Genomic DNA, 26,544 nt, shown 5'->3' with positions numbered 1-26,544 from the left:
CACGTTAGGGCTACTAAATTAGATCCCGAAACCTTTTTCAACGACACGGACCTATGATGTCGAAGCATCGAATTTATATTTCATGCCTTCTCGTCTCGTGAAGCATGATGAATATATTGGATGAAAAAACAGGGGTTGGACACCTTGTCAAAAAATAGATGAGATGGGTTCCGGGATCCGAGAATAGATGAGGGTGATATATTTTTTGTTCTGTATTGGTTTTGGGTATGAGACGGGTAAGGAAGGTAGGGCTGAGATGTTGTGGGGAGATGTTTCAGAGGGTAAGTAAGTTAATTTGTTGAATGACGATTTTATATTCGTACTTTGAGTTTCTATCTGTCCAAGGCAGGCACGGTGTACAAGCGGCACAATGCCCATCCCATGCAAGCAAAACCAGCGTACTCGTACTTACAAGGACAAGGCACCTCCAACCAACCACCATCAGCCCGTACAACCAGGGTCCCCAAAAATCCAACAGCCTCACCTTCACCTTCTCTCTCCTATCTCAACATCCACCGCGAAACATCCTCATGGCGCCGCCAGATGTCGTTCATCCACGGTGACAACACCCCACGACCTCTCCGCCCATGCTGCTAGACCACCGCATCCTCAGGCTCCTGCCTTTCTCCGCCTGCCTCATCACCCTCCTCCTCCTCGGCATCACGCTCTACGGCCCGGACGTGCACACCATCCACCTCGCATCCCTCTTCTTCGTGCCCTCCTGGCTCATCCCCTCCCCAGGAGAAAACGAACCCGCGCCCCTCGATCCCTTGCCGGCATCTGATCCGCACCCCATCATCGCGTTGTTACGAAACGCAGATCGGCAGTTCGAGGATTTCCTCAGCAAGGAAACGTTTGATCTGAGAGCAGCGGCGGAACGGTATAGAGAGAAACGAGGCCGCCATCCGCCGCCGGGCTTCGATCGGTGGTGGGAGTACGCGAGGGCGAATAATGCGACGATCGTGGAGGAGTTTTGGGATCAGATATACCATGATCTGACGCCGTTATGGGCGTTGGACCAGCGGGAGATGCTGAATGACGTGCGGGGACACAATCGCGTTTTTAGGGTGAGGAATGGGAAGGTGGATAGTATTGAGGGGGATCATTTTTGGATGCCGATTTGGGCGGATTTGATTAATGAGGTGGCGGAGTGGTTGCCGGATATGGATCTCGCGATGAATACGATGGATGAGCCGCGGTTGCTGGTGCCGTGGGAGGATATGAAGGGGTATGTGGAGGTGGAGGGGCGGGGGAGGAGGTTGGTTGATGTTAAGGAGGTGAAGAATGGGGTTTCTGGTTGGTTTACCCCGGATTTCTCTGGGTCTTAGATGGCATTCCTAACATTCTCCAGGTTTCACGGAAGCTGAGCCCGGTTTTGTGCCGGAGGAGTATCCGTGGAATGGTTCGCAACCTATATGGCCGCGTGCTGCTTCTGTTTGTCCTCCGGATTCTGAGGCTCGGAAGGCTCCTTTACAAACAGATTTCTCTCAACCTCCAATTCTAAGCACGAATTACACCCTCCCTCATACGACCGCTGGTTATGTCTCGAATTATACCCTCAGTACCTCTATCTGCCATCAACCAGACATTCAAGGTCTACATGGCTTCTTCATAGAAGGAATATCTGCTTCCACCGGCCCAAAACTCTTCCCGTTATTTGGCTCTTCGAAGATTCTCCAGAATAGCGAGATCTTATTACCAGCCGCCATGTACTACAAAGGAGATTCTCGCTTCACAATCGAAGCCCCTACCATTCCATGGGCACAGAAAACCTCCTCTCTCGTATGGCGCGGCCTAGCATCAGGAGGAAGGAACAAAGAAGACAACTGGAAAGGATTCCATCGACACCGCTTAGTCTCAATGTTAAACGGAACCCAAGCAATCCTCATGCCCAACTCCTCGAACTTCATCGACATCGAGTCCCTACCCCTAGAAGACTTCCACCTCGAATCCTGGGAGAAGAGCTCCCTACCAAAGAACGAAGCAATGGGCAAATGGCTCAACTCCTTCGTCGACGTAGGATTCAACGACCTCGCCTGCTTCCCGCGCGAAGCACAACCTCCAGACGGACTAACTTGTTTCTACAACGACTACCTCTTTACCCCCTCCTCGCACGTAAACCTCGAAGAGCAGCACCAACACAAATATCTCGTCGACGTAGACGGCAACTCCTTCTCCGGCCGCTACCGCGACTTCCTCCGCAGCGGCAGTCTACCGATCAAAGCTACTTTGTTTAGAGAGTGGCACGATAGTCGTTTAGTCGCCTGGAAACATTTCGTGCCGATGGATAATCGATTCCTGGATATTTACGGTATCATGGAATTCTTTCTCGGCTACGAAGATCCTGTTTCAACCCCCCAAAAAGAAGATGAAAAATACGAAACTTTCGCAAATCCTCATGCCCCTCCCCCTCCTCCTCCACAAGAACCAACCCTCCCACCCAACACAGCCGAATCCCGCCGTCACCTCCTAAACACCCGTGCCCCGCACGCCGAACACCTCAACGCAACATACGCGCACAACCACGACCAGCTAGCCAAGAAAATCGCGCTCGAGGGCCGCGATTGGGCCGCGAGGGTGTTAAGGGTCGAGGATATGAGGGTTTATACGTATAGGTTGTTGCTTGAGTATGCGAGGGTCATGGATCCGGAACGGGAGGTGTTGGGGTGGGTTGAGGATTTGGGGGGTCGGTGGTGATTAGAAGGGGTAGAAGGGGAGGAAAGGCGTTATGGGATGGTTGGGGTTGTAGTGTAGTATAGTGTATAAAATAGGGAGAATGGATGGATGTATTATCTATGTTTCAAAGATTAATTTGGTTTGGTTTAAAGTGAGCACTAGAGTCATTCTATTCCTAAAAAGAAGTGAAGGACAGAAAGGAAGAACGAAATCATAACTAGCGTAAGGGTATCAAGTACATAAACAGAATTTCGACGAAAACTCCTTCTCATTTGCCTCGCTCCTTCCCTCTAACCAAACCAACCCCTCTCATCATCAAACCCCCATTACTCTCCCTCTCCACCCATCCCCTTCTCCCATCCCAATCGAGCCCATCATCAAGCAACACAAACAACAACCCTCCACCCCAACGCCCCCGCCTCCCTAACCGCACAAGCCAAACACCCCCTCCCCCTCCTCAACACCAACGCATTCCACCCCCTCTCCGCACAAACCGCTCTCGCCAACATCTCTAAATCGCTTCCGAATGCCTTTCGTTTCGCGTGCGGGCTCGGCATTGGTCGTTGCGGGAAGGAGGATAAGTCCATGGTCGAGTCGGTGCAATCTATTACCAGGACTTTCGGGATGGAGGACGAGGTTGTGTGGGTTGAGGAGTGGAAGACGGAGGTGGAGGAGGGGGTTGTTGGTGGGGAGGAAAGGAGGGATGAGAAGGGGGTTGTGGGGGAGGTGGAGAGAAGGGCGGAGAGCGGGATTTTGGTGTATGTGAAGGCTTTGTGGAGGGGGTGGCCTGGTGGGGAGGAAGTGTTAGTTTTGTGACGGTGGTTATATATTAAGGAGAAGGATCTACCTTTTGGTAGTGCGTCCGGGGTGGGTTGTTCGGCGGCTTGGAAGGATGGACTGGTGGGGGATTTGAGGATCGACGTGTGCGGGGATGAGACGCAGGGGTAGGCTGTGACGAAGTGGACATCGTGGGTTAGGGAGATGTTGACTTCTTTCTTTTCTTCGTCGGTGGTGGAGACCATGAAGCGCATTGCTGCTGAGTAGGTGCGGATGGCTGGCATGTCACTTGCCTCTGAGAATGGCGTTGGCAGTTGTTCTTCGGTTGGTGTGTCGTGGACCGAGTCTACCATGGCGAAAAGGTCTAGAGACTCGAGTGTGACGATAAGAGGCTGTTGTATCGATTCATCTGAGGGTAAGACAAAATCGCCTGGTAGAACAGAAGATATATCTGCTCCTCCTATTACGTTGCCGTCTCGCTCAATGGCTGTCTTCTGCCAGAGTCGAGGTTTGGTTCCTTTCTTGTCCGGATCTGCTGGTGTCAATACCTATCGAAGTCCCAGAGTCGTACAGTACATACCATCATGAAGCTCTGTATCAATATCGATGTCCACCCAACCTTCACTGACGTTTCGAGGAACGACATCTGTAGACACCCAACCCATGCTCTCTGTAGCACCTTTTCTGGCAGCCAAAACTCTCCCAACAATGCAAGCTGTACTCCAGAAGCTTTTCTCTGAATAGATGAAGCCTCCATACAGATTCGCTTCCTCACCAAGTCGGGAGACAGCACTGGTATCATGCTCTAATAAAGTTGAAATCAGAAAATGGCTCAGTCCTTCTCCTGGTAATATCAGGCCACTGATGTACGAATTTGAAAGCCAACCAGCAGGATGAATGATGGCAGAGATGTTCTTGTGCATGGATAACCCTCGTCGGACCCCTAGTCTCCTGCTTGAAAAGTAAGACGAGGATCGATTTGTTGACATGGACAAAGGTGTTCCGATTGGGGTGCCATGTACGCTATCGGCGATCTTGATTCCATTTGAAGATACTTTCGCGGTAAGATCGTCAAGACCTGGCCATGCCATTTTGTTCGCAAAGTGGAGAAGACCGGACAATTGACGAGCCTGATGTCTGCCATGAAAGCGAAGACCTGCTAGTCCATCCCTAGTAGTAACTTCAGAATGCGCTGTACCTGTCAAAGTTGCTAACCAACCAGCCGGTTTGGCCTCTGGAACAGCTTCTGAATCTGGCTTTTCGAGACGGATATTCTCAAGCCAGGCTCTTGCAAGTAGTAATGACCATCTTACACTGGTCGTGGCACTCTTGTCGAATCTCTGCATCTCACTGAGTTTCGCAAGTTCTAAGCCATGATCAATGTTCACAGATATTGCGTCGAGTCGAACTAATAATTCACAAGATAGTAATATCTGTAGTAACAACCAGTACTTCTGAGTTCCCGGTTCGTGTATGACTTCGTTGTTGATAGCTATTTCATCGTCTCCTCCTGGATCCGCTGATGTACCCCACAGTATCTGACCAAGACGAATTCTCCATTCGACCAACGTGAAGTCTACCCAGACTAAAGGAGCAGCAAGGACTTCAATTAAGGCCTCGATTTGTACTTGAAGACTGTAAGGGTCATCAGAATCTGTCACTCGAGAAGGAGGGAACAGAATTTGGGTGAAGAGTTCTGTATAAAGCTGGACAGTCGATCGTTGATGCTTCAAAGGATCCTCATGATTGACTTCACTGACAGCCAATAGTCGATCGATTAGTGTCGAGTCGGTAATAGGCCTGAGTCCATCTTTGCCATTAAGGAACTTTCTTCGATGCTCGGAAATAACCTCGGGGCCGCCGTCTGGATGTTCGTTTGGTATCTCTAGTGCATCAGCAACTCCCAACTCCAAAGCAGCCGCGTATCCCATTGTCCCTCGTTCGATTCCTTGCATGCTAAGCATGTTTGGCCGTTCTCGACACCTTGGAAGGAAATGTGCTCTGCATTTTTCATGGTGCTCCTTGGTAGCTTCCGCGTTCCTGCTCACTTGGACGGTGATGTGTGGCCATGCCGTAACGCAACCCCAAGCTTCATCCGATATTTGGATATGGTCCGACAAATCCCTTATCTCTAGGTCTGTGTTCCATGGAAAAACCACTGACGGGTGTGGTGCGCCGGTATGATGCCCCTCCGATCGTGCAAAGAATTGCGGAGCTCCTGAGAATAGCTTGTGCAAATCGTTCAAGGCGATGGGAGACATAATTCTTTCCATCTTCACGGGAGCTTTGACGGGCGGTGGTTCTGTCTCGCTCCCTGGGGGAGGTGGGGGTGGCAATGGCTTGTTCATTGGGGAGGTAGGTTGCTCGGGTGTCTTCGAAGGGGATTGGAGACTATTGGAATTCTTGAGAACCGTCAGTTATAGCAAGCAATGGAGGACGAAGATCGGGTCGAAATCTTGGAAAGATTGATCTCGTCCCGAAGGATGGTTGCAAATGTTCAGCCTCATACCGGCAATTGACCGCTCCTTCGACGATTCGTTCTAGATTCCGACGATATCCTGAGGAGGCTGCGAAAGTACTCGCGCTTGGATTGCCTCCGTTGCACCTTCTCCGGAGCATCGCGAGTGAGATTGACGTCGCTGTCATTTCGGTCTATCTGCTGGCTCTCTCTTCTGGAGCTCTTGAGGAAGGAGAAAGGCGGCATCTTGCAGAGAAAAGGCCAAACGACGAGGAGGAAAAGTCCTCAAGATCATTAGGATGGATGTAATTGGACATGGACAAAAAGGAAAGCAGAAGAAGCAATGATGAATACTAAGAGATGAACCTGAACCAAGCTTGGGGGTCTACATGCGGCAAGCTCTGTGGATGTATGGACTGGACTGGACTTGACTTTTTAACGACTCAGGAATAAAGCCGTGCAGTGGTGGGCGGGCTGGATCCGATGCATGTCCTGCGTGTCCTGCGTGTCCTGGCCTGGCTGTCAGTGTAAGCTGCTGGGAGCTGTAGCCAGTCGATAACCCTGGATCCATGGAGGCAGAAAGCAGGTATTGAGAATGGGGAAGGGAAATCCAGCTGATGCACACATGGATTACTGATGCGACGTGACGACGTTGGACAACAGGGCTTGGCGGGGAGCTTATCGGCTGGGATAACTTGATCCTGGTTGATCTATAGATCTCTCTTATCCTCATCAAGCCGCAATATGCTGCGATTTTGCTTCCCACGACCTTGTTTCATGAAGAGAGTGGATCAGTCAATGGCAGGAGGAAGGTTAGAGGACGCAATTAGAAGCGCAGCTAGATAATTAGAGGATAGTCCGTCGGCCCGGATAACGGTCTTCTAATTGCTGAACGACCAGGAGCTCGATCCCTGCAACCTGGATCTTCCTTTCTCGCTGTACCTGGGCGTGAGACTCTGATTTGGCCCAGCTTCTGCAGCAATGTTTGAAAGTATGTCCGTCTTTCTCAGCCTCGCCGCTGGAAGACTGTTCGCATGGTCTACTATTGGCTGTTCGTAAGATTCAACATCCATAGATTTAATGCCTTACCAGCCGAAATTCAATTGCGCATCTGCTCTATGATTAGTTGCAGAGGTAAGCTTGAAACAGACCGACTATCAGCAAGTCACAAAATAGAGAATTCGAAGTGTGTGTGGGGAAAGCTTTCATTCCAAATCTCAACACGCAGAAATTAGTTCAGCCACCAGAACGAAGCTCTCTTTTGTGCATGTGAAAACTAGAGGATGCTGCATTACTCGTTCCACCATTCAACCCGTGTCCCTTTCTCGTGCAGTAGAGTATTGAATGACGTGCAGAAGACGAGTGTGCCGAAATGAACAGAGTCAGAAGAAAGTTTTCCATGCAGAATGCTAGACTCCTTTTACTGATCAGAAGACGGAAGAGAAGTGCAAGGTGCCGGGAAATATGCGCCAATGTGTACAACGCGTGTAGAAACCTCTCTATGTCACGTAGAAACAACCAGTTGTAGAAAAGAACCCCATTTTGGTGCAATGAAAGAAGTAGAAAGTGCAAACGCCCATTTTGTATCGTATCATATCTCATGGGTATCATCGCCAGAGCCATGCATGGGTATCGTATCCTCGAGAGTCCGTCAACGCCAGCCATGTAAAATCAGATCGAATAGCTATGAAGACTTGACATCATGAACCACAACAAAGATGAATTTGGAATCTGGGACAATGACGAGTTCGTGTTTCTTCGTTCGAAGTCGTAGGAGCTTGAGATCGTCCTGTTCTTTGTATCAGTACTTGTTCTTCGAAAATTGTCGGTCACTGAATCCGTACCTCTTCATCCATACCCTGAATCATTTGTTCTGTGCCATTGACGTATCTCCAAATCATCTGCACGAAATCATTGATTTTCTCTTCGTCCGTGACGGAACCAGTTCCAGAATCTGCCGCGGCGGCGGTCGGTGGGGGGGAGGTCGCGGTGACTGAGGCAGATGTTCCAGTTGTGCGGGCCGCCGCAGCGGACACATTCAATGTTGACGTTGATGAAAAGAGAAGATTCAGGGTCCCCTTGTATGAGAGTAGAGACGATGATTTCCGATCTATCGCCAAAGTCGCAAGTACGCCAGCTTTGGCTGATAGTCGCTGAAGAGTGTCCGACACGATGTCTGATGGTGAGCTCCCCTGTTCGAGTAAGAGAATGTCCATATAGATCAAAGGCACGATCTGCTTACCATTGTTCATGCCGTTCAGAGCGAGATAGACAACAATTTGTTCAAGCTGGAGCACAGCGCGACGGAGATCGGGCAAGAGCATAGGCGGTAGAGGGATCTAACGTAATCTGGTTAGCCTAGACTGGTAACGAACCAATCGGCCACATATTTTTCCGCCGCCGTAGCTCAGAAATTTTACTTACAACGACTACCCGGTCCATTTTGCTTTCTTCTTGGTGTTTGCGGAGTGATAAGTGTTGGTTGCCAAGATGGGTTCCAGCGCACGTAAGAAAAAAGAGAAGAAGAAGGACTTCCAGGTGAGTTTGTTGATCCAAATCGCACTAATGCGATTGACGCTAATATATCGTCAGAAAACGAAGTTGAAGGTTGGGAAGACCAAGGCCAAGCCGGACAACTTTACTGACACCAGCTTCAAATCCAAATGTAAGAATTTCTTTCATTTTGTCATGTTTTCAAACTTTCAATTGCGCTCAATTTCGGTCAACGATAAATATATCTATTTGCGCTGGCATTTTAAATTTCTGCACCCATGATTTGGGTCTGAGATGTACCTGAATCGATTTGGACACTGTCTTCATGAATCTTGAAGTCTTGTGTATTCCGATGTACTATAACATTGTCTCTTGCTATTCTATAATTCCGGTTATTTCTTCTTGTTACATATGACGGACAATAGTCCTCACTGCTGCAAACCTGACCTTTTGAGACTCTGCCGCATCTGATAAGTAGGTCTGGATGTATCACACACGACCCTTTAAACACAGCCCAGGTCTCACTGACTTGTTTTCTAATCAGAGGGTTGCTAACAGCGTCGTACACTGTCCATTTATGTTCAATGTATCGTTCCTGAATAATAAGGTCAAATGTGGTTGAAAGTTTCTTTCGAATAGTTTTCACAGTAGTTTTTCCATCTAGCCCTTTCCTTTTAACAATAACAAGCTTGTCAAGTTCTCTACTCTCAGTATACGATTTATCTTTGTGTTATCCGAGAATTGATCGCCACTACTTTTGGAGCACAGCTAACATCTCGCAGCAATCACTGTGAACCAACAATCACTCACGACTAACGCACCTTCGTCCTCTTCCCAGTTCAGTCACTACCTCTCCTTGGCTTCTTCGTCCAAATCAGACACCCAACGACGAGATGCACTCTCCTACCTCACCACGCAACTGGCTTCCAAGCCAGTCAACACACCCATGCCACTACCAACAGCCATTATTCTGCCGAAACTCCTCCCATTGATTCTCGACGGCTCGGCCTCAGTACGCACACAGCTCCTCAAATTCCTTCGCCTTCTACCCGATGCAGATGTTGCCGATCGAGCAGAGTCAGCACTCCTCTACATCCGAGCTGGCATGACGCATTTAGCAGCAGAGATTCGGTCAGATGCGCTAGCTGTTCTTGAATGGCTCCTCGAGGTAGCCGATGACGATGTTGTTGCTTGTCCTGGTGGTTGGGTAAAGACCTTAAAGAGCTTCATGAGCATGATGGGGTGGGCTGTCAGCAACACAACCTCGAAATGGACAGCAGCAAGCAAAGCATCATTTGGAAAGTCTGGAAAGTCTTTTCCGAAGCAACTCCTTGTTCTGGCCCAATTCCTGAAAGCAGGACTGGTGGAGGTTCAGGATGATTTCTCTGTGAAGGCAGTCAGAACGAGCTGGCCAATGGCAAACTCTCAGAACTTCATGATTCCTACCAGCTCGAATGCTTTCGCACATCTCAACTTGTTCGGTAGCTCGAGGGACGAGGAGGGAGAGATGTATATTGACAGGGAAGATAGGCAGAGAGTTTTCGAGAAGAATTTTCTGGCTGCAGTAAATACTGGCGTCGAGATTGCTAAGAAAGAAGGTGGCGAAGCTGGAAGAGCTGCCACTGTTCTGGCTAAGGTGTTGAAGGAAGGAATGGCGGATTACAGTGCTGTTGATGATACCCAATAGAAAGGACTGGTATGGCGTTCAGGAGTTTCGACATTCAAGGATCTCACTGAAGGTTAGTACAATGCATGCTACTCGGGCATCCATCACCTCTCCAAGTGCCAAATAATTCAGGTCTTAAAGTGAAGACCCTCTCTATGACCACACTAAACTCGGTACTTCTCAGCATCAAACAGGCCAATAAAATAGTAGAGGACCTTTCATAGATAAGATACTTTCATCAAAACCGTAATTTAAGTACCGAGCATCTTCCAAGCATGTGGTGAAGCATTCACAAGTACCTCCCTATACTCCAGCGGTTGATGAACTATGGTTTGATCACGTGATCTAAAAAGATTCTGCTACGTACCTAAATACCTACATAACTTAAGAAAGACAACAGACGCAGGACTTCTTTAGATGTATCACTTATCAACCTCTAAAAACATGACCTCGAACTGAACGTCTCAGCAAGCAATTCACAAAGAAAATGCAGCTACCCGAAATAACCCCACCACTAGCGGCCGAATACTAGCGCCACAGGTCGAAATCTCGCACCCCTCCCTTAAACACCACAACTTCTACAATATCAAGACACTGTCAAAAAGCACACCACATGTTTTCTCTGGATCATAGAATACCGCGAATATTGTTGCGCAAGCCACGGCGAGCCTGAGAAAAACCGCATTCAAAAGAGGTCAGTCACACGTTTTCTTGATTTGTCAACGCGTCGCAATTCTTTGTGTGCAGTTTGTGCTTGCTTTTGGAAAATGGAAGGAGAGAGATTTAGCACCTGCTCGGTGGTCAAGGCAGACATTTGAGGTATTCTAGCCTCAAGACCTGGCTATATGGGACTTTTGCAAGTGTACTTTGGGCACAAGAGGACAACGTGATCTTCAGCCTCCTGGTCTTGCACCTGCATGTTACCTCTTGTCTCTTGGTGAGCCGAACATGGTTGTCTCTAGGTTTCACAATGTCCCTTCCATAAATGAGCATTCAGGGCCTGCAAATCGTCTTGTTGCCCACCGCACAACTTGTTTGGCGATTGCCCCTATCTCATGGGCCCTTGTTTCTGCTATTGGTTCACTGAAGAGGAAGCCCATCACCGACTTGTGCACTGTTTGTGTCGGTTCTGCTTGGGGCTTGGTTGAGTCACACATTCCTAAAGCTTTGTTCATACACTTTGTGGGCTGTACCGAGAGATTGCCTGCATATTCTTTCTTTTACTTCCCAATCTCCCACTTCCGACTGTGAGATTGGTATCGGATCACATTATATTCACGCTGCCCCCTGGCCGATTTTTTCCAACTTATCCTCTCTCATTTCTATACCGGCTAAGAATCCAAACAGTACTAATCAACTTTGCAGGCGAATAAAATTCCGGAAACTCATCTCGAAGTCAACCATGGACACAGCCAGCGCCGAACCGGCAACCAAGCCGGATGATCCCATCCCCAAAGAGGCAGGTTCTGAAGAGCGAAATGCCGAAGAACAGAAATCTGAAGCACGAAAGTCAGAAGAACCTAAATCAGAGGATGGAAAGACCGAAGAGCCAGAACCAAAAGATGAACCTTATATCAAAGAGGACCCGGATGCACCACAATTCGTTTCGGCACACTCGTTAGGTCGTCGACCACGAGTGAAGCCCGAACCACAAGAGCCACAGACAGTCACGATTGATCTTAGTTTACCAGAAGCTAGCGATGACATGTTTGAGGATGTCGACGGGGAAGAGTATGTTGACTTGACATACGAGGGCATCGCTCATGTCAACGGAGTCCGTCATTTCGTTTGCGAAGGTTAGTCGCAGGCCGATTCTCTGTTTGCTTTCAGCATTTACAGTCTACAGGCTTCAAGATCCGGCAAATTCCAGAGCCTTTCATTGTGAAGCGATCCTTGTATGACCTGTATCGTAAGTGTCTCACCCGACAAATTTGGTTTATGCTAAATCTCTTGACCTAGAATGTATCGAAGCGAAGTCCATCATTCTTGACCCTGAATACCAAAGAGATGTTGTCTGGGATGAAGTCAGAGCCGCTTTACTGATAACCTCGATTTTAAGTAAGCTACATTAATTGTTATGTATCCTACTTTCTGACATCTTGTAGTGGGCTACTTCATTCCGCCTATTATTTTCAATGTCAAGAAAACAATGGTGAAGGTTGAAGGCAGGGACGAAGCCAGATACACCCGTATTTGTGTTGATGGAAAGCAGCGTTTGACTTCCATATGGAAGTTTATCAAGGGTCAAATCGGATTCTTCGACAATAGTCAGCCACAAAGAAAATGGTACGTTAGAGCATAGACCTTTTGGTCTAACTTGCAAGAATCTAAACAAGTCCCATAGGTATTATTGTCACCAAATAATCGATGGCCGTATACAAGTCAGCAATCGAAACATCTTGCCGAATGCCGTGAAGGAATTCTTCAAGAAACAATTCTTCTGCTGTTATGAGTATGAGGAATTGGATCTTGATACAGAAGAGACTATGTTCCAACTTGTTCAGCGTGGCATTGCACTTACGCCAGCAGAAAAGATGCGAGCTCTGTCCACCGAATGGGCAATGCTCACAAAGCAATTTGAGGAGGACTATGCTTTGGTCGTCAACTGTCAGTACTCTTGTCCTTCTATATCTTGTACTAGCTGACATGAGAGCAAGTGTCGAAGCAGAATCGCGCGTCCGGATTCCGTCTGGTTCTTACCATTTTCACCATGACCATAGAGGTCCTGGCAGGTAGGAAGAAGAGAATCCCGAATACAAACACAGCAGCTCCTACCTTACAAGCCAGTCCACAAGCTCTTGGTCGATTACTAGAAGACAAGATTCCCATTGACCCGGACTTGAAGCAAAAGCTGAAGGCAATATTTGACAGGTACGAAGGTCTTGTCAAAATGTCATCAACCCGAGTTACCACCACCCGTTGGAAAGTGAAATCAAACTCAGTGTTTGACCCTGCACCGGAGTATTTACGAACTGCCAATGTCAACTGGGTTCGCACTTTCAGTCCATTGGAGCTTATTGTTACTGCTATCCTGGTACATATGCACATGGATCACCGAAGTGACGAGGAATTGCTCGAGGATGTGAAGACGATGCGAAAATATCTTCGTACTCACCACAAGGACCTTCGAGTCAATGCCCAGTGTTGGGCAAGCTCATGGAACTTCATTACAACAGAAATGGACAAGCGACGAGGCATCGTAAGGGACCCTCGGCAACACGGTGACAACGACTCTTCGATAGACTTTGACACTGATGATGTACGGCCTTCTATTGAAAATGCACCTTTACGCCTGAAGCGCTCTGGAGCGGTCATCTCATCTTCTTCGTCTGCTCGAGATTTGTTGGATGGAGATTCCTCAGATCTTACCTCTATCTCGAGCTCTGATGACTCGTCTTCGGAGTCAGATGGTATTCGTTTTGAGGGTCTGATGCCGCGTCGTCCAAAGCCTCCGGCAAAGAAGGTAGTGTCCAAGGCGAAAGGCAAAACTAAGGTCCAATCGAAAGGCTCAAAGCCCAAAGGAATTACCAAGAAATCTTCCAAGGGCAAGACTAAGGCCAGCCTGAAGCAAGGCAAGTCATCTAGAAGCAGGCCAGCACCTACATCGTCTTCGAAGAGAGTAAGACGGTCTTAGTTGGAGCTTTATGAATCATCCATGGCGTTGGGAGCATTAGACAGGCGTTGATTTTGCATGGCATTCTTAGCATTCAGGCTTTTGTACAAAATTGGGTGTTGCATAAGCTTCATCTTCCCCGCAATTGGCGGGGAGGGATTGGAGATGCTGAGGTGAAGGAGCTTGCATTGCCTATTTTATGGACCAAATACCTCTTTAGCCTTACTTGCTTCCTCCGATTCCCGAAAAGGGAATTGCTGTCTTGTAAAATACCACTCTGACCAGAGAAATAAATAGCATAATTCATCGAATCAACTATGTATGCAAAGTGTGATCGTATATAGGTATTTTCACTTCCCAGGCATTTGCACACTTTCCCCAACTATCTGAAATTTACAGCTCCCACTGGGCGTCGGCAGACCATTCCTTCCACCCCTTCTTTTCTCCTGGCAGCCTAACACTCTCCCACTCCTTCGTAGTAACGTTTCTCCATTCCTCCACTGGAATCCACCCAATATACGCCCTATCTCCAAACCCACCAATCCAATAAACATCTTGCACAACAAGCCTCACCCACTCACTAGTATGAATCGGATTCCCGGGCAACCAGAACTTGGCATCCTTATGCGTAGACACAAAACACTTCGCAAGTTCCAAATTATGAATAACCCCTTCATCAATCTTCTCCAAATATCCCAGCAAGCTAAACCTAGGTAAATTCGCTGCAGAAAACGGCAGAGCTCCTTTCTTATCCTCATCTGCTTTCTCAAACCACGAAAATAACGAAGGAAGAGTAAACGAGCCTATTCTCGACTTGGGCGGGTAAGGAGGAACCCATTGTAGCGAGACCGAGATGTTTGAGCCCGCAGCAGCGTTCTTGAAAGATGTTGCTATGTTTATGGCGAGGATGGTGGGATCTCCCGTCCCTTCGCAGTCGGAGATGTAGTCTGTGAGACCTATGGGCAGGCCGCCGAGACCTGAGGGGCGGTTCTCGGATTCGTGGGGGTTCGAGGAAGAGGAGGATGGGAAGACGGTTGAGAGTGTGCCCAGAGGAGTAAGAGCTAGGATTCTGCGGGCGAGGACGGCGGATTCGTAGGAGGTTGGTATGCGGTAGGTGGACTCGTGCAAGGAAGAGGGGTTCGAAAAGATGTGTTGTGGTTGTTGGTCTGCTTTGGTGGTGGGGAGACTTGAAGCTGTGGCAAGTGGGAGGAGAGTGGTTAAGAATGAGAAACGCATCTTGCGATAACCAAAGCTTTATGGCTTGAGTAAAGGAAATAATATGGACAAGAGCTAGAATTTGTTGATGCTTCTTGAAGACAGGCTTGAAAGTGGAACGAGGACTTACGGAGTCCGTAGATCAAACAATGCCTCGTGAGAGCTCGGCATTAGATAAGAGGATGGCGTATTTCTTATCGCACATGACTACTTTCCACACAGAACAGCCATGGCTCCTTTCGAGCCAAGTGATAGCAATTCGATGACTCCCTGTGTTTGTGTCTCTGCCAATCTCAGCTGAAAGATGTCTCTAATTTGTTGGCCAAAGATTATCACGTGAGACAGAACTTGAGCCCTAAAGACGTTAGCGCGCTTAAGCGAAGCCGCACTTTCAGTAAATCTCAATCCTCTAATCGACGACGAGACTCGACTCTATCGACAATTCACCCAAAGCCAACCTGTGAGTCTATTTCAACGCCATCATCATCAAACTTGCGTCGAATCTGTCATCGGCCTTCAAACCGCTTTCACGAGAAGGGAGAATCACCAGCTAACGCGAGCTTTTGCCACCTGCAGTATCGGAAGTCATCTCGAATCACAAACCGATAAACCGCAATCATGGGAAAGGTCCACGGATCCCTCGCTCGTGCCGGAAAGGTCAAATCTCAAACACCAAAGGTACGATGATTTTGATAGTTCTTGTAGGATGGGGTGCGGGGCAAGGATGTGGAATGGATGTTGGGAGGCAAATGATGGCTTTGCAGCTCCTTCGAGGCGCAAAGACACCGTTAAGACGTGGAGATGGAAGATGGAAGCATATGTTTGGGATTCTCGCGCACGGAATGAGTGCTGATGAAATAATACAGGTTGAGCCACAAGAGAAGAAGAAGACGCCCAAGGGTCGTGCCAAGAAGAGAATCACATACACCCGCCGATTTGTGAACGTTACTCTTACTGGAGGCAAGCGAAAGGTATGCAGATCTACACTTATACCAATTTAAACTCCATGCTAACGCCTTCTCCAGATGAACCCCAACCCAACCACATAGGTTACCCATGCACGCGATATGATGGGAGGTTTCGGGGCGTTGCTTTTCACGATTGGAGATGGACCCTGATCAGAGGCGAGCGATGTCTCGAGAGCAGAAGGGAACTAAAACTAAGACTCCGGAAGCTTCAGGATGGGACCGTCGATTTGGGAGGAAGGGATGCATCATTGGCGTCTGTACATCTGACATTTGAGTTACGAATGCTTCTTGCCTTTGTGCGTATGGTCAATGGAATATTGATCTCCTCCTAGATGTTGTGCATTGGGACGTATATTTGAGTGAGCAGAAGTTGAGAGTGATTATTTCTATTCTGGAGAGAACGAAGTGGCATACAATTACTGCGTCCAAGGGACTAAGTTTATAATCTGAGGATCAAGGCATGTGGTCCATCTTCAAGGATGGATCGTAGAGTATCAGCATTGCCTTCCCTCTCCTATTGATTTCCCATATCTTACGTACTCAACATTCTCGGGCCAGAAGGAAGACTATTCCTCAGACTCTTCCTACAGACCAACAATGATTCTGAATTTTCTCAATCTCCCCATCTCTCGGGTTTCCCACGTCCGTGCCCCATCGAACCATCTCTACCTCCAACCCATTCTTACAATCCATACAGTGGATCACGAAAAGCATCAGCCTCCTTACCGCCCAAAGACCCTTCATACATTTTCATGCATTAAAATCCACAATCCATACAAAAACTGCACACCAGCGTCATCGCCACTTACCCGAAGTTTACGCCGTCCAAAAAGTGGGATACGAAGTGGGCCTGCCCAAGATCCCTTAGGGTGGACTTCATTTCCGAGTCCGAGTGCGAGGATATATACTTGCCCTTTCCCCAAACTGTCTCTTCTTGAAAGGTATCTCTGAAAGTCCTTCCGTCAATGTCCTCACAAAATCCCAGCTTTTTCTCCCACGATATCTTCTTCATTCGTCACAACCTATACATCAATCGCTAGCAACCGCGGCGATGGCAGAAGAAAAACCAAGAGTTTCGACCGAAAGTCACACGGGAACACATCCCGATGTCCATGTCATTGATTTTGCTACCATTGGCAAAGCCTCCAATAGGCCAGAGTTGGAGCGGAAGCGCTCACTGCAGAAACGGATCGTGCGTCTCATTTGGAATCCCAGGGCGAGGCATTTGAGGAGGGGTATATTGATGAGGATGCTTCAGGAGGATCCAAATGCTACCGAGAAGAGGAGGATGTCGTTGACTTGAAGAGAATGGTGGTTCGCCAATTTCTTCTCTTGGGTGGACCTTCATGTCTCCTGAGGCGAGGAGAGCAAAGTTTGGAAGGCGTTCTTGCAATGTCCAGGATATCTGAGAGAAGCTCTTGGGCACCTTGGAGAGAGTCTCGAGGCGAGGAGAAACGAAACGCTCTGTACTCAATCGGGAATTGGAGCCGGCATTCTGAGGCAACTGCAACTGTTTTGAGGGCGGGGTGGTCGAGGCATTTCAACGAGCTCGGAGGACAGAGAATTGATGGTGGATTTTGACATGCGCCACGATGGCGGTTGAAGTCCGCGAGAAAAGTCGAGATTTGAGTCAAAGCGAGATCTCTAGACGAAGAAATTCATGAGTTGTCTCTGGAAACGACTACGACTCAAGAGGCCCGAGAACGAGTCCTGGGAGGTTTCTATGTAGAGGTTTGATCAAGGAGGATGATACTTTGGTCCTGGTGCTTCTCTACGAAAATCTCATAATAGCCTTCTTCTCTTCATAAAGGTTCACCCGTCTGCCTTGTACAATCCCGCGTGCGTGAATTCTTGTTTTGTACTATCAGAGACGGTGAATCGTAATAGACGCCGTGAATCCTATGTTAAGAGCAGTCTAACGTAATGCCCTATAACCCAGGCGCCCACAATAATCGTCGTCGATATAAACGAACCCTGTCTCCCTTTCACAATTTTGAAAGCTCGAGAGAAATCAACCAAAAGACTTGGTCTTTGATGATGAGTGTCGTTTTCCTTTGGCTAAATGTGGACGAACCTGGACTCCCAATTTTAGGGAAGCACAATTCGTCGAAGATTTTATACGGATTTATACAGCGGGAATAGACGTTCGCTGTTGCTATCAAGAGTCTTGCTGCTGTCAACTAACAGCTATGGAAATGAAAACGAAATGGAAAGACGAGATGAAAGGAGAATGTTCCCGCCGAGCAAAGTTTTTAATCTGAGGAGAATGTCTGATTGAGGGCTACAGAAAGGGATGAGAATAACTATACATTCTCCAAGACATGGCCTTAGAGAACATTTTAAAGGGAAACTTCATAGGATTCAGGTATTCAGCTCGCTAAAGTCTTCAACATGTGAACATTGCAAAAAGAAGAGGGGTCAAAAATGCAATAAGACCCTTCATTAAGTGGCCCGTGCACTGTGCCCTGTTTACTTTCACAACGCGCTCTCCGATTTCCACACCAAGACAACACTCAACAACACCACCTTTCGCACCAAACCCACCCATCCACCAACTCCTCTAACAATCAATCATCAATCACAATGACGACCCGAATCCCAACCACCAACGCGCCCCGCCTCTCCACAGCCCCCAGCAGCATCAAACCCCGTCAACTGGTACTCCTCTCCTTCCCTCCTTGCATCTTCCTCTAGCTAACTCCCCCACAGTCACACCTCCATGCGCAACTCGCCCAACTATCCGCCAACCTGGCCGATCTCGAGAACTTACTCCGAATGACTAGCGTACAAGCAGAGAGTATCCGCGGCCTGGGCGCTTTTCACGGCGGACTGTAGGTTCTTTCTGCAACTGGGGGGCATGCGAGAGGCTAATGGAGGATTTATTAGGTTTATGGCTGCGAGTAAAGTGCTTGGAGAGGAGACGATTGCCGGTAGTCAGGGGCAGCAGAGAGGGAGTGGTGGGAGTGAGACGTGAGGGTTCCTTGAATACCAAGGTTACATTCGAGGTGGATGAAATTTATTACGCCGAGGAGGATTAGAGCGTGCCAGCAGCAGACCTAGGTTCTGGAAGTTAAGGGAGACCTTGGGTTGAAGATATGATGGGGCTGCTTCTCGTACGCGAGGACGGCTGGGTGTTCGCGGGTCAAGGAGTCCGGAAGATGTTCTTTCGTCTTGAGACTATGCATGCTGATGCAGTGAGCTATGCTGGAATGCCGAACTCCATACTACCTTCAAACTTGACTCCCTGCTCGGGATCTTTGCCATAGAGTGTGCATAGCGAAAGGATGGAGCAGTGCTCAGGAACAGACACATGGTATGGCAAGCTGTTTGGTTGTCACAATGTGGAATCCTCTTTATAGTCTATGGTATGCTTTCTCTTTATTGCTCACCGAGGTCTCAGGAGGGATGCCTTTCATTCAAGGATGCTAAAGTAGTCCATTTTCTACACAGCAACACTCCTCACAGCCACCGCATCTACGTATGCAAGACAGCAGAAGTATTGCCTATTGCTTGTTATCGTTCCTGCTCAATTCATTGATGATTGAATCATAGAACACCTCGTACAAACCTGGTGTCGGGGCGGGTGTCTTGATTGATACTTGTGGTGATAACAGTCCATCATCACTGCTTACACCAGTACTACGAAACCCGGGATCGTCTGGTTCTAAAGTTTTATGCACAGGGCCAAGAACTTCATTAGCTGTCTGATGCGATGTGTTAGGCTGCTCACTTAACCCCTGTGAGGCACAATTTCAGCACGTGGAAATAGATTGAAGCATTGGCTTACCCATTCGGATGATTGCTGCAAACTTTTGATCCCTTCAAGGGCATGCTCTATAATCTTTATGCATACTTCCAAAGCAGGCTTGAGCTGGACTAATTGCCTAATTGCATCTTTTGAAGGTGATACACCAGTGCTTCTCACATTATGATGGCTGGCTTCTGCTTGAACCCGCACGTCGGTATGCTTCTGCTCCTGGTCAACATCATTTTGCTGGTCCGGGGAGGGTCGTTTATTCGGCGGTTGTGCTGGTTTTCGAGCTTGCTCTATCTCTTCACACTCGCTTGGACCATTGGATGAAGGTTGACGACGCGGTGGGGTTGGCTCCCGATTCTTTTGTCCTCCTCTGGGATCGCGTTGGCCATGGAAATGCCCAGTCGGAGCAGAAAATAAGGAAGCAGGAAGGCCTGATCGACCACCGGGGTGAAATTTATCTGCCCGAGGTCTTTTGGGAGGAGGAGGAAGTGGATGTGAGACTTCATCTCTTGGTCGTGAGGAGGGATCTCTTTCGAAGCGGCGTGGATTGTGTCTGGAGTGATCTCGAGAAGACTTGTAGTCATGAACTGTACTCCCACCCGGCGCCAGATTGTTTCGTTGTCTGATTCTGGAGAAACATTAAACACACGAACAACTTGGGAGCGAAGTGTCATACCTAGCCTCATGTTGGTATCCAGGTCCGCGCTCACGAACTTGGACTGCGGGGTTTAAATTCATCTGAATTGGCTCTGCTTGATGATCAATCAGAGAAATTCTTAAGCAAGCCTGCGAACGCTCGATTACCTTCCCAATGGCAAGCGCTCTGGCTTTGGAGAAACGGTCCACTTTTCTTCTCCATCATACAACCATTCTGGTGCTCGCGGTCGTTTTGGATGTGCCATGTTGTGAGCCTGAGTAGCAAGTATGCGTATCCAGAACTGCCTTCTGCCTAGAATTAATGCTAACCAGCAGACTCCTCTCAAACAGGCAATTCTGAAAGGCGGATGCAGTGCAGTAAGTATACGTGTAATTCAACTATGAGAAGAAACGAGTGCAGATGATCCAATGGCGACTCGTTCAAGTCATGATGGTTGTTGAAAATATGTTGACAAGAAAAGACAGAGCAGAGACGATTATGAATATGAAGGCAGAGAAGTCTAGCTGGAGACGTGCCTTCTGTATCTGGAAATTGTAAGTTAGGGAAGGTCCTTCCCAAAAAGATGCCGACTTACACATCGCGAATAGATTGAGAAGCCGCCTTGGAACACAAGGACATATACATCTTCAGATGGTACAAACGATGGATAAGATGAGAGCAGTAGATAGGTACATATGTATGCGAATGTAGCAAGTTGCAAACATTCTCAATATCGATGCATCTTCCATGGAATTTCATGATAAACCCCCAAACTGCTCACGGTTGAAAACAAGAACATCGAAAACAACCCCGTATCAACTCACTTCTGCTCCTCCCCACTCTTGACCTCAATCGAAGGTCTCATATCAGCAACACTACTCCTCGGCGTCAAATCAATCCCCAACCCCTTCCTATACTGCTTCAACCCCATATCTTCAAACGTCGCTGGACCTTTCACCACCGGGGGCGGCTCTCTCCCTCTCCCTCTTCCCCTCCCACTTCCACTCCCACGCACCCTTCCCAACCCTCTCCTAAACTCAGCATTTTCCAAAACAGGCGTAGCAGCCGTTATCTTCACTTCAGGAATCGAAACAACCGGACCCACAGCACCAGTCTTCCACTGATCGATTTTACTTCTCGCTCTCCTCACCCCTGGAGCTAAGATCTCGACGTTCGTTTCCGGTCCTGGCTCTGGCTGAGGTTGAGGTTGGGTCGCAGATTGCAGGAATTCGGAGTGGTGGTATAAAGTAGCGGCATCTATAGCATGTGTCGGTATACCTCGAGACTTCTTGAAAGCTTCGAACCGAGCTCTTGATCGTTCTCCGCCTTCCACGGTCTGATGATACGGCTCGATTTCTTCTGGTACGGAAGCTGGTGCCGGCTCTGGATTCACGACTTTGAGCACAACACCGTTTCTCCGTCCATCTTCTCGTGTGTTACTCCTTCTCACGCCTACGGGCTTCGGTTCTGGTTCTCCTGCCTGTTCCTGTGCTTTTAGCTGAGCGAGGTTGTATCCTCCGACGAATGTTCCTTGGGAATTGGTGGCGATTTCGTGTTCTTCTTCTCGTCGAGCTTTGGTTCTTGAGCAAATGTGAGCGTACCATATTCCGAGGATGCTAGCGAGGAGGAGAACGGCGACTGAGGAGCCGATGCTGATTCCGAGTATGGCTGCTGAGTGGTTTGTTGGTGGGGGGTGGACGATTGTTATATTTGCTGGTGGTGATGGAGATGGTGTTGCTGGAGTGGTGAGGATGCTGGGCGTGGGAAGTAAGAGGGTGCTTTTTGGGCTGGTGGTTGATGGGAAGGTGGTTGTGGTGAGGTGAATGGTGCTGGTACTCACAGGTGGGATCGTGGTGCCAATTGGTGTAGTTGATGAAGTCGATAGGAAGGTTTGTGTCGATATTTCCATGGTGCTCGTTGATGTTGGTATTGAGGCTGAAATCACTGTAGAAGTTTTGACCGTGGCTTCACTCGAAGTAGTAGGTTCTATGAGTACAGGTGTCGACATGTTCATCGACATGCTCACGGAGCCGTCTTTACGAACCATATTGATAACGATCAATGGCTATGCTGAGGATAGACAGTGAGGAAGTCTCAAGCCAGAGATCTCAAATAACATGATTTATGATTCAAAAAGCCATCTTTGATTATATCATATTTTCCGCAAGCAGAAGAGGATTCGAGATGACAAAGGAAATGTGTCTGACTGCAACGGTTGGGAACAAAGGATGTGCTTCATCTTTGCTTTGTAGCGTGCTGCCCTTATTGCACTCGCATTTGCATCTTCAAAGTAGTAAACAAGACAGAAAATAGATTTCCGATATGAAGATTCCGAAATTCTGGCCGAGGGACTCCATAGCCATGCGGATAAGAGCAAGCCATTATATATTGAATTGTCTGTTGGCAACCAAGAGATTCGCAAGAGCGGAATACTCCAGCTATGAAGACTATAGGATGAATCTCTCATGCATGTCGGTCCATGTCAAGATTGTCTCTGACGTCGATAGAATTGAATGGTGGTCCATAATCGTAGGTGGTCCCTTTGCCTTGGTGTTCGGTAGAAAGGGGTAGTTACCTACGGAAGCTAAATGCAATCCTCTTCTCTAAATCAACGACAGAGATGTCTGTCGAAAGTCCATTGGGTATTCAAATATCATGTCTCTCATGATGATACTTGTATTAGTGCCATTGGTAGTTTGGTGATGTTGGTGATGCTCGAGGCAGTTTGACGATATTTCGTGTTGACGATAATCCCTTCGGTGCATCCGGCATCTTGACCACAACAGCAACAACAACATTCTCGACTCGTCTCGCCCATACCGAAGATGAACAGGAGGTTGAAGAAGAATCCAGCCCAAGTAATAATATCTGCATCACGTGCTGAAGGACGACGTCAAGTCCCGATCTCCATAGAGGTGAGGTTCCATAACTCCATTGTTTTGGATCCACTCAGACAACAACCATTTGAACTCGGGATTTGGAAGACGGATGAAAGAAAAGAACAAAAGCCACAAAAGATCTGGGGAAATGCGGTGTACTTAAAGAAATTTTCAAGGTCGCTCAAGCCACAGATAAGGGATGGAAAAGTTCTGATCACCACATGCTTTCCCGTATCAAGTCTGCCACGTGCATTGATTCGAACCAGCTATCATCCCGTCAGATACGGACTTCGTTCACCGTAATTGAGCTGATATAGATAGCACAGATGTGCACCCCAAGTCTCAAAGAGCAGGTCCGTCGAGCAGCGCTATCTGCGAGCTTAGTCTGCCGTCGGCGACACCTCCGTATCATCCAAATCCTTGATGTTGTTACGTGGTAGGACGGCGGTACTGTCACGTCCTGCACCGCACTAGCAGCCATTTAGGAGAAGATACCGAAGATCTGGAGAAGAGATAGGTACAGTCCAATGTTGTACTTACCGATATCGATACACAAAAGCATCCAGATCTGTGGGAGAATTGCGCAAGTGACGGGGTGCGTATTTCCCGGATAGCATCGACTTTCCTGTTTCAGCCATCTGGGAGTTCAAGATCCAGGGTCCCGTCGTGCATTGCGACTGCCGTCGTTTGCATCTTCCTCCTCACAGGCCAGCCCACGGCGTCAGGTGCACTTCACTTATCTTTTCTTCCTCATCGCGACCCAGGATTTGGCCTGGAGAAGTCGAATGAGCGGTCGGAGAGCAATCAAGTCAACCGCAATCGTGGGACTCGCGAGTCAGCAATTCGACGACAATTCGATAACGAGGAGCAAGTGAGGGCACAGAAGTGACAGAACACCTTGTCCGGCCAAGGGCTGAGCGAGCCTCCCTGATTAGATTGTGCGTGATGATGCTTTAGGATGGTATCATCGCATCGTCGTTCACCGTCCGTCAAAACAAACCCTTCCGGCCTGATAAGACGCAATCTCTCTCAGGTATAAAGTTGTCGCGTGCCCCTCATGCTGTTACACTTCTCGAAATCCGAGATGTTGGCCTCACCGCAGCATCTCGACGCATCTCAATGCTGGCATCACATGATCCTGGACCCTACCTATTGGACGATGGATTCTGGACGAGAATATGGAGTGAACCCCATCTGGCTGGTGAGCGGTGCTGTTGCTTCTTCTCCCGATTTGACAACTCACTCGACTCGACTGTCCTCGAACTGCATACGAAATACGTTCTTTCATACAACAGCTTGCACCACACACCACACCTTCATCTCCCGTTGTCAACTACCGTCGCCGTCGCTGCTGCTCATGTCACCGCTTTTCTCTACAGAGGTCCTCCAAAACAGGCTCATCTTTGCAGGTCGATCCTCAGGCCAGTGCTGTTCTGGATGGCATCGCCGACATCAACTCACTGTCTCCTGCTGTGTCCTGTCACAAGAGGAGAGGAGTTCGCCTCCGGTGGGAAAAGCAGCATGCAGAGTTAGCCCTTCTTGTACAATGCAACTTTGCGGGATGGATGCTATCTGAATTCGACATTCTAAATTGCTTTGCTCGGTCTACCCCCCACGCCATTGCACACTCCTGAGTGGTTGTCTCTTCAGACGTGTCACATCAACTAGTCATATCCTTGTTGACCTCGCCAGTGGATGATGAATCTCACCCGCAGCTACAGGGCTCTCATATGCATGCGAACAAGGTCAGTTACCAGGATATCTCGCTCGAGACTCGGAGCCTTCCCAATTATTTCCACATTGCGAATTTCCCCCACGCTTTTTTGGATCCAGCTTGCGCAGGCGAAACACATGGACCTCCAATATCAGGCAAGGTTATTCTACAATACGCAGAAATCGACGAGTAACGTTCTCCATTTCCACTTTCCCGACCTCCGAATAACCTTTCTCATACGGCTGATACATCTCGAACTGTAAATTTTCCGATCCGGAACAAATCTTTTCGAAGTTGCGTAAAGAATTTGTGGATGGTGGAACTCTCATCATTCAAGGCACGATCCTAGCTTTGTCTCAAGAAGCGCACGCTTTAGCGGAAAACGCCTCAATCCCTCAGCATCACATGCAACTTTCTCTAAACGTCTTCTGAGTGGCTGTCTCTAACGACAAAGCAAGAAAGTTCAACTATTGGTTTGCGTGGGATGAAGATCGAAAATACAGCACCGACAGTTGGCCCGCAACAGTCCAGATCCTCTCTTGGATTCGTCGTCAAATCTCCTTGGAGATGAACGGAGATTTAGGTCTCAGGACTTCAATTTCTCCAGGTTCAGGGCTAGAACATGCTGCGCGTAGAGGATTTCTCCATCTTCTGGGCAATCTGGAAATACAAATTAACAGGTGTGGTACATGACTCGTAACATCGACAGATTACAAACATTCAGCGTTTGGCACCTGCTAAATCGGTCACATCTCAGCCAAGCATACTGTACGTTCACGGCATTTGTTTCTTGTGATTCGACTTTTGGTACCACTGAGAGCAGAGCGCATGATCAGGACGTAGACTCCTCGAATACCAGTACTGACTAGATGCTTGCCATACACCGGAATTAGGGGTCCTTCGAGGCCAGGAGTTACCTAGTCCTAGTACTCCACTGTCAGCTTGAGTGATCCACTTCCACGGAAACCACCTCTTCAGCGTTGATGATGTTCATCAGCCTCGCCAAACTCATGTTGCGACCACTCTGCGGACCCAACCTCGACGTCTAATGTGGATACAAATGGATGCACTCGCGTGCTCGCAGCGGCTTGGTGTTTGCACATTTCGCAGGCACTTCGGGACTGCTTACTTTCGTAATGAAGGATCCGTTTGACTCTCGGGTCTGTTCGGGATTCTGACTCTTTGGTTGTTCCTAAACACGGACTTAATGCTTCACTAAGCTAGATCTGCCACCCACTGCTCCATAGTTCATGAACTACTACGCAACGAGCCAGATTACCGATCAATTATCGATCAGTTCTAAGATGAATCCCGCCTGGAGCCAAAAGCTCGTCTCGAGCTGACATTCCCACACGGTAAGAGGCTTGCACCGATCGCGTGCCAGCAGAGCATCGAGGGAACGAATGTACCAGGTCCACGCACACGTTCTAATAGCCGTTCTTACCCTACGGAAAGAAATTATAGGATGAAGACGTCGATGCAACACTCGACTTCTGCGCGACTCAAGGTTGAGCATTACACCGCCAATTACCGAACTTTGGAGTTCTATTAGGCTTCGTGGAGGCCACGGCTTCACCCCGTTCAGGCTATTCTGAAATAGAAGTGAGGGGTCTTGGAACACAAATATGCTTGCTCGTGCTTCCCATACCACCTCACGCATCGCCGCAAGGTTCAGGTTCAAGGGTCATCTC

The 26,544-nt window shown here is 48.4% G+C and overlaps 11 protein-coding genes across 11 annotated transcripts; 6 read left to right on the top strand and 5 right to left on the bottom strand.

Annotated features, from left to right (window-relative positions):
• Nucleotides 1-587: 587 nt before the first annotated feature.
• Nucleotides 588-2,697, top strand: LY89DRAFT_663868 (uncharacterized protein; the record flags this gene model as incomplete). The annotated part of the gene is made up of 2 exons (XM_018212732.1): nucleotides 588-1,296; nucleotides 1,352-2,697. The coding sequence occupies 2 exons, from the start codon at nucleotides 588-590 to the stop codon at nucleotides 2,695-2,697; spliced, it is 2,055 nt and encodes a 684-aa protein (XP_018077791.1).
• Nucleotides 2,698-3,053: 356 nt separating this feature from the next.
• LY89DRAFT_635734 (uncharacterized protein) lies at nucleotides 3,054-6,606 on the bottom strand (the record flags this gene model as incomplete). The annotated part of the gene is made up of 4 exons (XM_018211457.1): nucleotides 5,963-6,606; nucleotides 4,034-5,855; nucleotides 3,524-3,985; nucleotides 3,054-3,463 (listed from the first exon to the last, which is right to left on the bottom strand). The coding sequence occupies exons 1-4, from the start codon at nucleotides 6,155-6,157 to the stop codon at nucleotides 3,054-3,056; spliced, it is 2,889 nt and encodes a 962-aa protein (XP_018077790.1). The 5' UTR covers nucleotides 6,158-6,606.
• A 497-nt stretch (nucleotides 6,607-7,103) lies between these two features.
• Nucleotides 7,104-8,187, bottom strand: LY89DRAFT_777183 (uncharacterized protein). Its single transcript, XM_018222119.1, has 3 exons — nucleotides 8,154-8,187; nucleotides 7,756-8,103; nucleotides 7,104-7,700 (listed from the first exon to the last, which is right to left on the bottom strand). The coding sequence occupies exons 1-3, from the start codon at nucleotides 8,154-8,156 to the stop codon at nucleotides 7,596-7,598; spliced, it is 456 nt and encodes a 151-aa protein (XP_018077789.1). The 5' UTR covers nucleotides 8,157-8,187; the 3' UTR covers nucleotides 7,104-7,595.
• A 191-nt stretch (nucleotides 8,188-8,378) lies between these two features.
• On the top strand, nucleotides 8,379-10,315 carry LY89DRAFT_680188 (uncharacterized protein). The gene is made up of 3 exons (XM_018214027.1): nucleotides 8,379-8,449; nucleotides 8,504-8,576; nucleotides 9,187-10,315. The coding sequence occupies exons 1-3, from the start codon at nucleotides 8,402-8,404 to the stop codon at nucleotides 10,089-10,091; spliced, it is 1,026 nt and encodes a 341-aa protein (XP_018077788.1). The 5' UTR covers nucleotides 8,379-8,401; the 3' UTR covers nucleotides 10,092-10,315.
• Nucleotides 10,316-11,739: 1,424 nt separating this feature from the next.
• Nucleotides 11,740-13,242, top strand: LY89DRAFT_550042 (uncharacterized protein; the record flags this gene model as incomplete). The annotated part of the gene is made up of 6 exons (XM_018208292.1): nucleotides 11,740-11,866; nucleotides 11,917-11,979; nucleotides 12,030-12,128; nucleotides 12,176-12,356; nucleotides 12,415-12,677; nucleotides 12,728-13,242. Coding segments are annotated over 6 exons (1,248 nt in total), but the record flags the coding sequence as incomplete, so codon positions are not given.
• Nucleotides 13,243-13,773: 531 nt separating this feature from the next.
• Nucleotides 13,774-15,173, bottom strand: LY89DRAFT_635727 (uncharacterized protein). The gene has a single exon (XM_018211456.1). The coding sequence runs from the start codon at nucleotides 14,917-14,919 to the stop codon at nucleotides 14,077-14,079; it is 843 nt and encodes a 280-aa protein (XP_018077786.1). The 5' UTR covers nucleotides 14,920-15,173; the 3' UTR covers nucleotides 13,774-14,076.
• Nucleotides 15,174-15,516: 343 nt separating this feature from the next.
• On the top strand, nucleotides 15,517-15,947 carry LY89DRAFT_574250 (ribosomal protein S30; the record flags this gene model as incomplete). The annotated part of the gene is made up of 3 exons (XM_018208732.1): nucleotides 15,517-15,576; nucleotides 15,765-15,869; nucleotides 15,924-15,947. The coding sequence occupies 3 exons, from the start codon at nucleotides 15,517-15,519 to the stop codon at nucleotides 15,945-15,947; spliced, it is 189 nt and encodes a 62-aa protein (XP_018077785.1).
• Nucleotides 15,948-16,235: 288 nt separating this feature from the next.
• LY89DRAFT_182388 (uncharacterized protein) lies at nucleotides 16,236-17,040 on the top strand. The gene is made up of 2 exons (XM_018205620.1): nucleotides 16,236-16,807; nucleotides 16,852-17,040. Exons 1-2 carry the CDS (start codon nucleotides 16,464-16,466, stop codon nucleotides 16,904-16,906), a joined length of 399 nt encoding a protein of 132 aa, XP_018077784.1. The 5' UTR covers nucleotides 16,236-16,463; the 3' UTR covers nucleotides 16,907-17,040.
• Nucleotides 17,041-18,449: 1,409 nt separating this feature from the next.
• Nucleotides 18,450-18,840, top strand: LY89DRAFT_728175 (uncharacterized protein; the record flags this gene model as incomplete). Its single annotated transcript, XM_018219241.1, has 3 exons — nucleotides 18,450-18,524; nucleotides 18,576-18,697; nucleotides 18,753-18,840. 3 exons carry the CDS (start codon nucleotides 18,450-18,452, stop codon nucleotides 18,838-18,840), a joined length of 285 nt encoding a protein of 94 aa, XP_018077783.1.
• A 400-nt stretch (nucleotides 18,841-19,240) lies between these two features.
• Nucleotides 19,241-20,525, bottom strand: LY89DRAFT_777177 (uncharacterized protein). Its single transcript, XM_018222118.1, has 4 exons — nucleotides 20,428-20,525; nucleotides 20,300-20,372; nucleotides 19,654-20,251; nucleotides 19,241-19,603 (listed from the first exon to the last, which is right to left on the bottom strand). The coding sequence occupies exons 1-4, from the start codon at nucleotides 20,483-20,485 to the stop codon at nucleotides 19,370-19,372; spliced, it is 963 nt and encodes a 320-aa protein (XP_018077782.1). The 5' UTR covers nucleotides 20,486-20,525; the 3' UTR covers nucleotides 19,241-19,369.
• Nucleotides 20,526-20,695: 170 nt separating this feature from the next.
• LY89DRAFT_182220 (uncharacterized protein) lies at nucleotides 20,696-22,444 on the bottom strand. Its single transcript, XM_018205619.1, has 2 exons — nucleotides 20,856-22,444; nucleotides 20,696-20,805 (listed from the first exon to the last, which is right to left on the bottom strand). Exon 1 carries the CDS (start codon nucleotides 22,305-22,307, stop codon nucleotides 21,081-21,083), a length of 1,227 nt encoding a protein of 408 aa, XP_018077781.1. The 5' UTR covers nucleotides 22,308-22,444; the 3' UTR covers nucleotides 20,696-20,805; nucleotides 20,856-21,080.
• Nucleotides 22,445-26,544: the final 4,100 nt, after the last annotated feature.

This window comes from Mollisia scopiformis (assembly GCF_001500285.1).
Source record: "Mollisia scopiformis unplaced genomic scaffold LY89scaffold_2, whole genome shotgun sequence".
Classification (NCBI taxonomy): domain Eukaryota; kingdom Fungi; phylum Ascomycota; class Leotiomycetes; order Helotiales; family Mollisiaceae; genus Mollisia; species Mollisia scopiformis.
The sequence above is the reverse complement of the archived record's forward strand: the minus strand, read 5'-3'. Positions and strand labels throughout refer to the sequence as shown.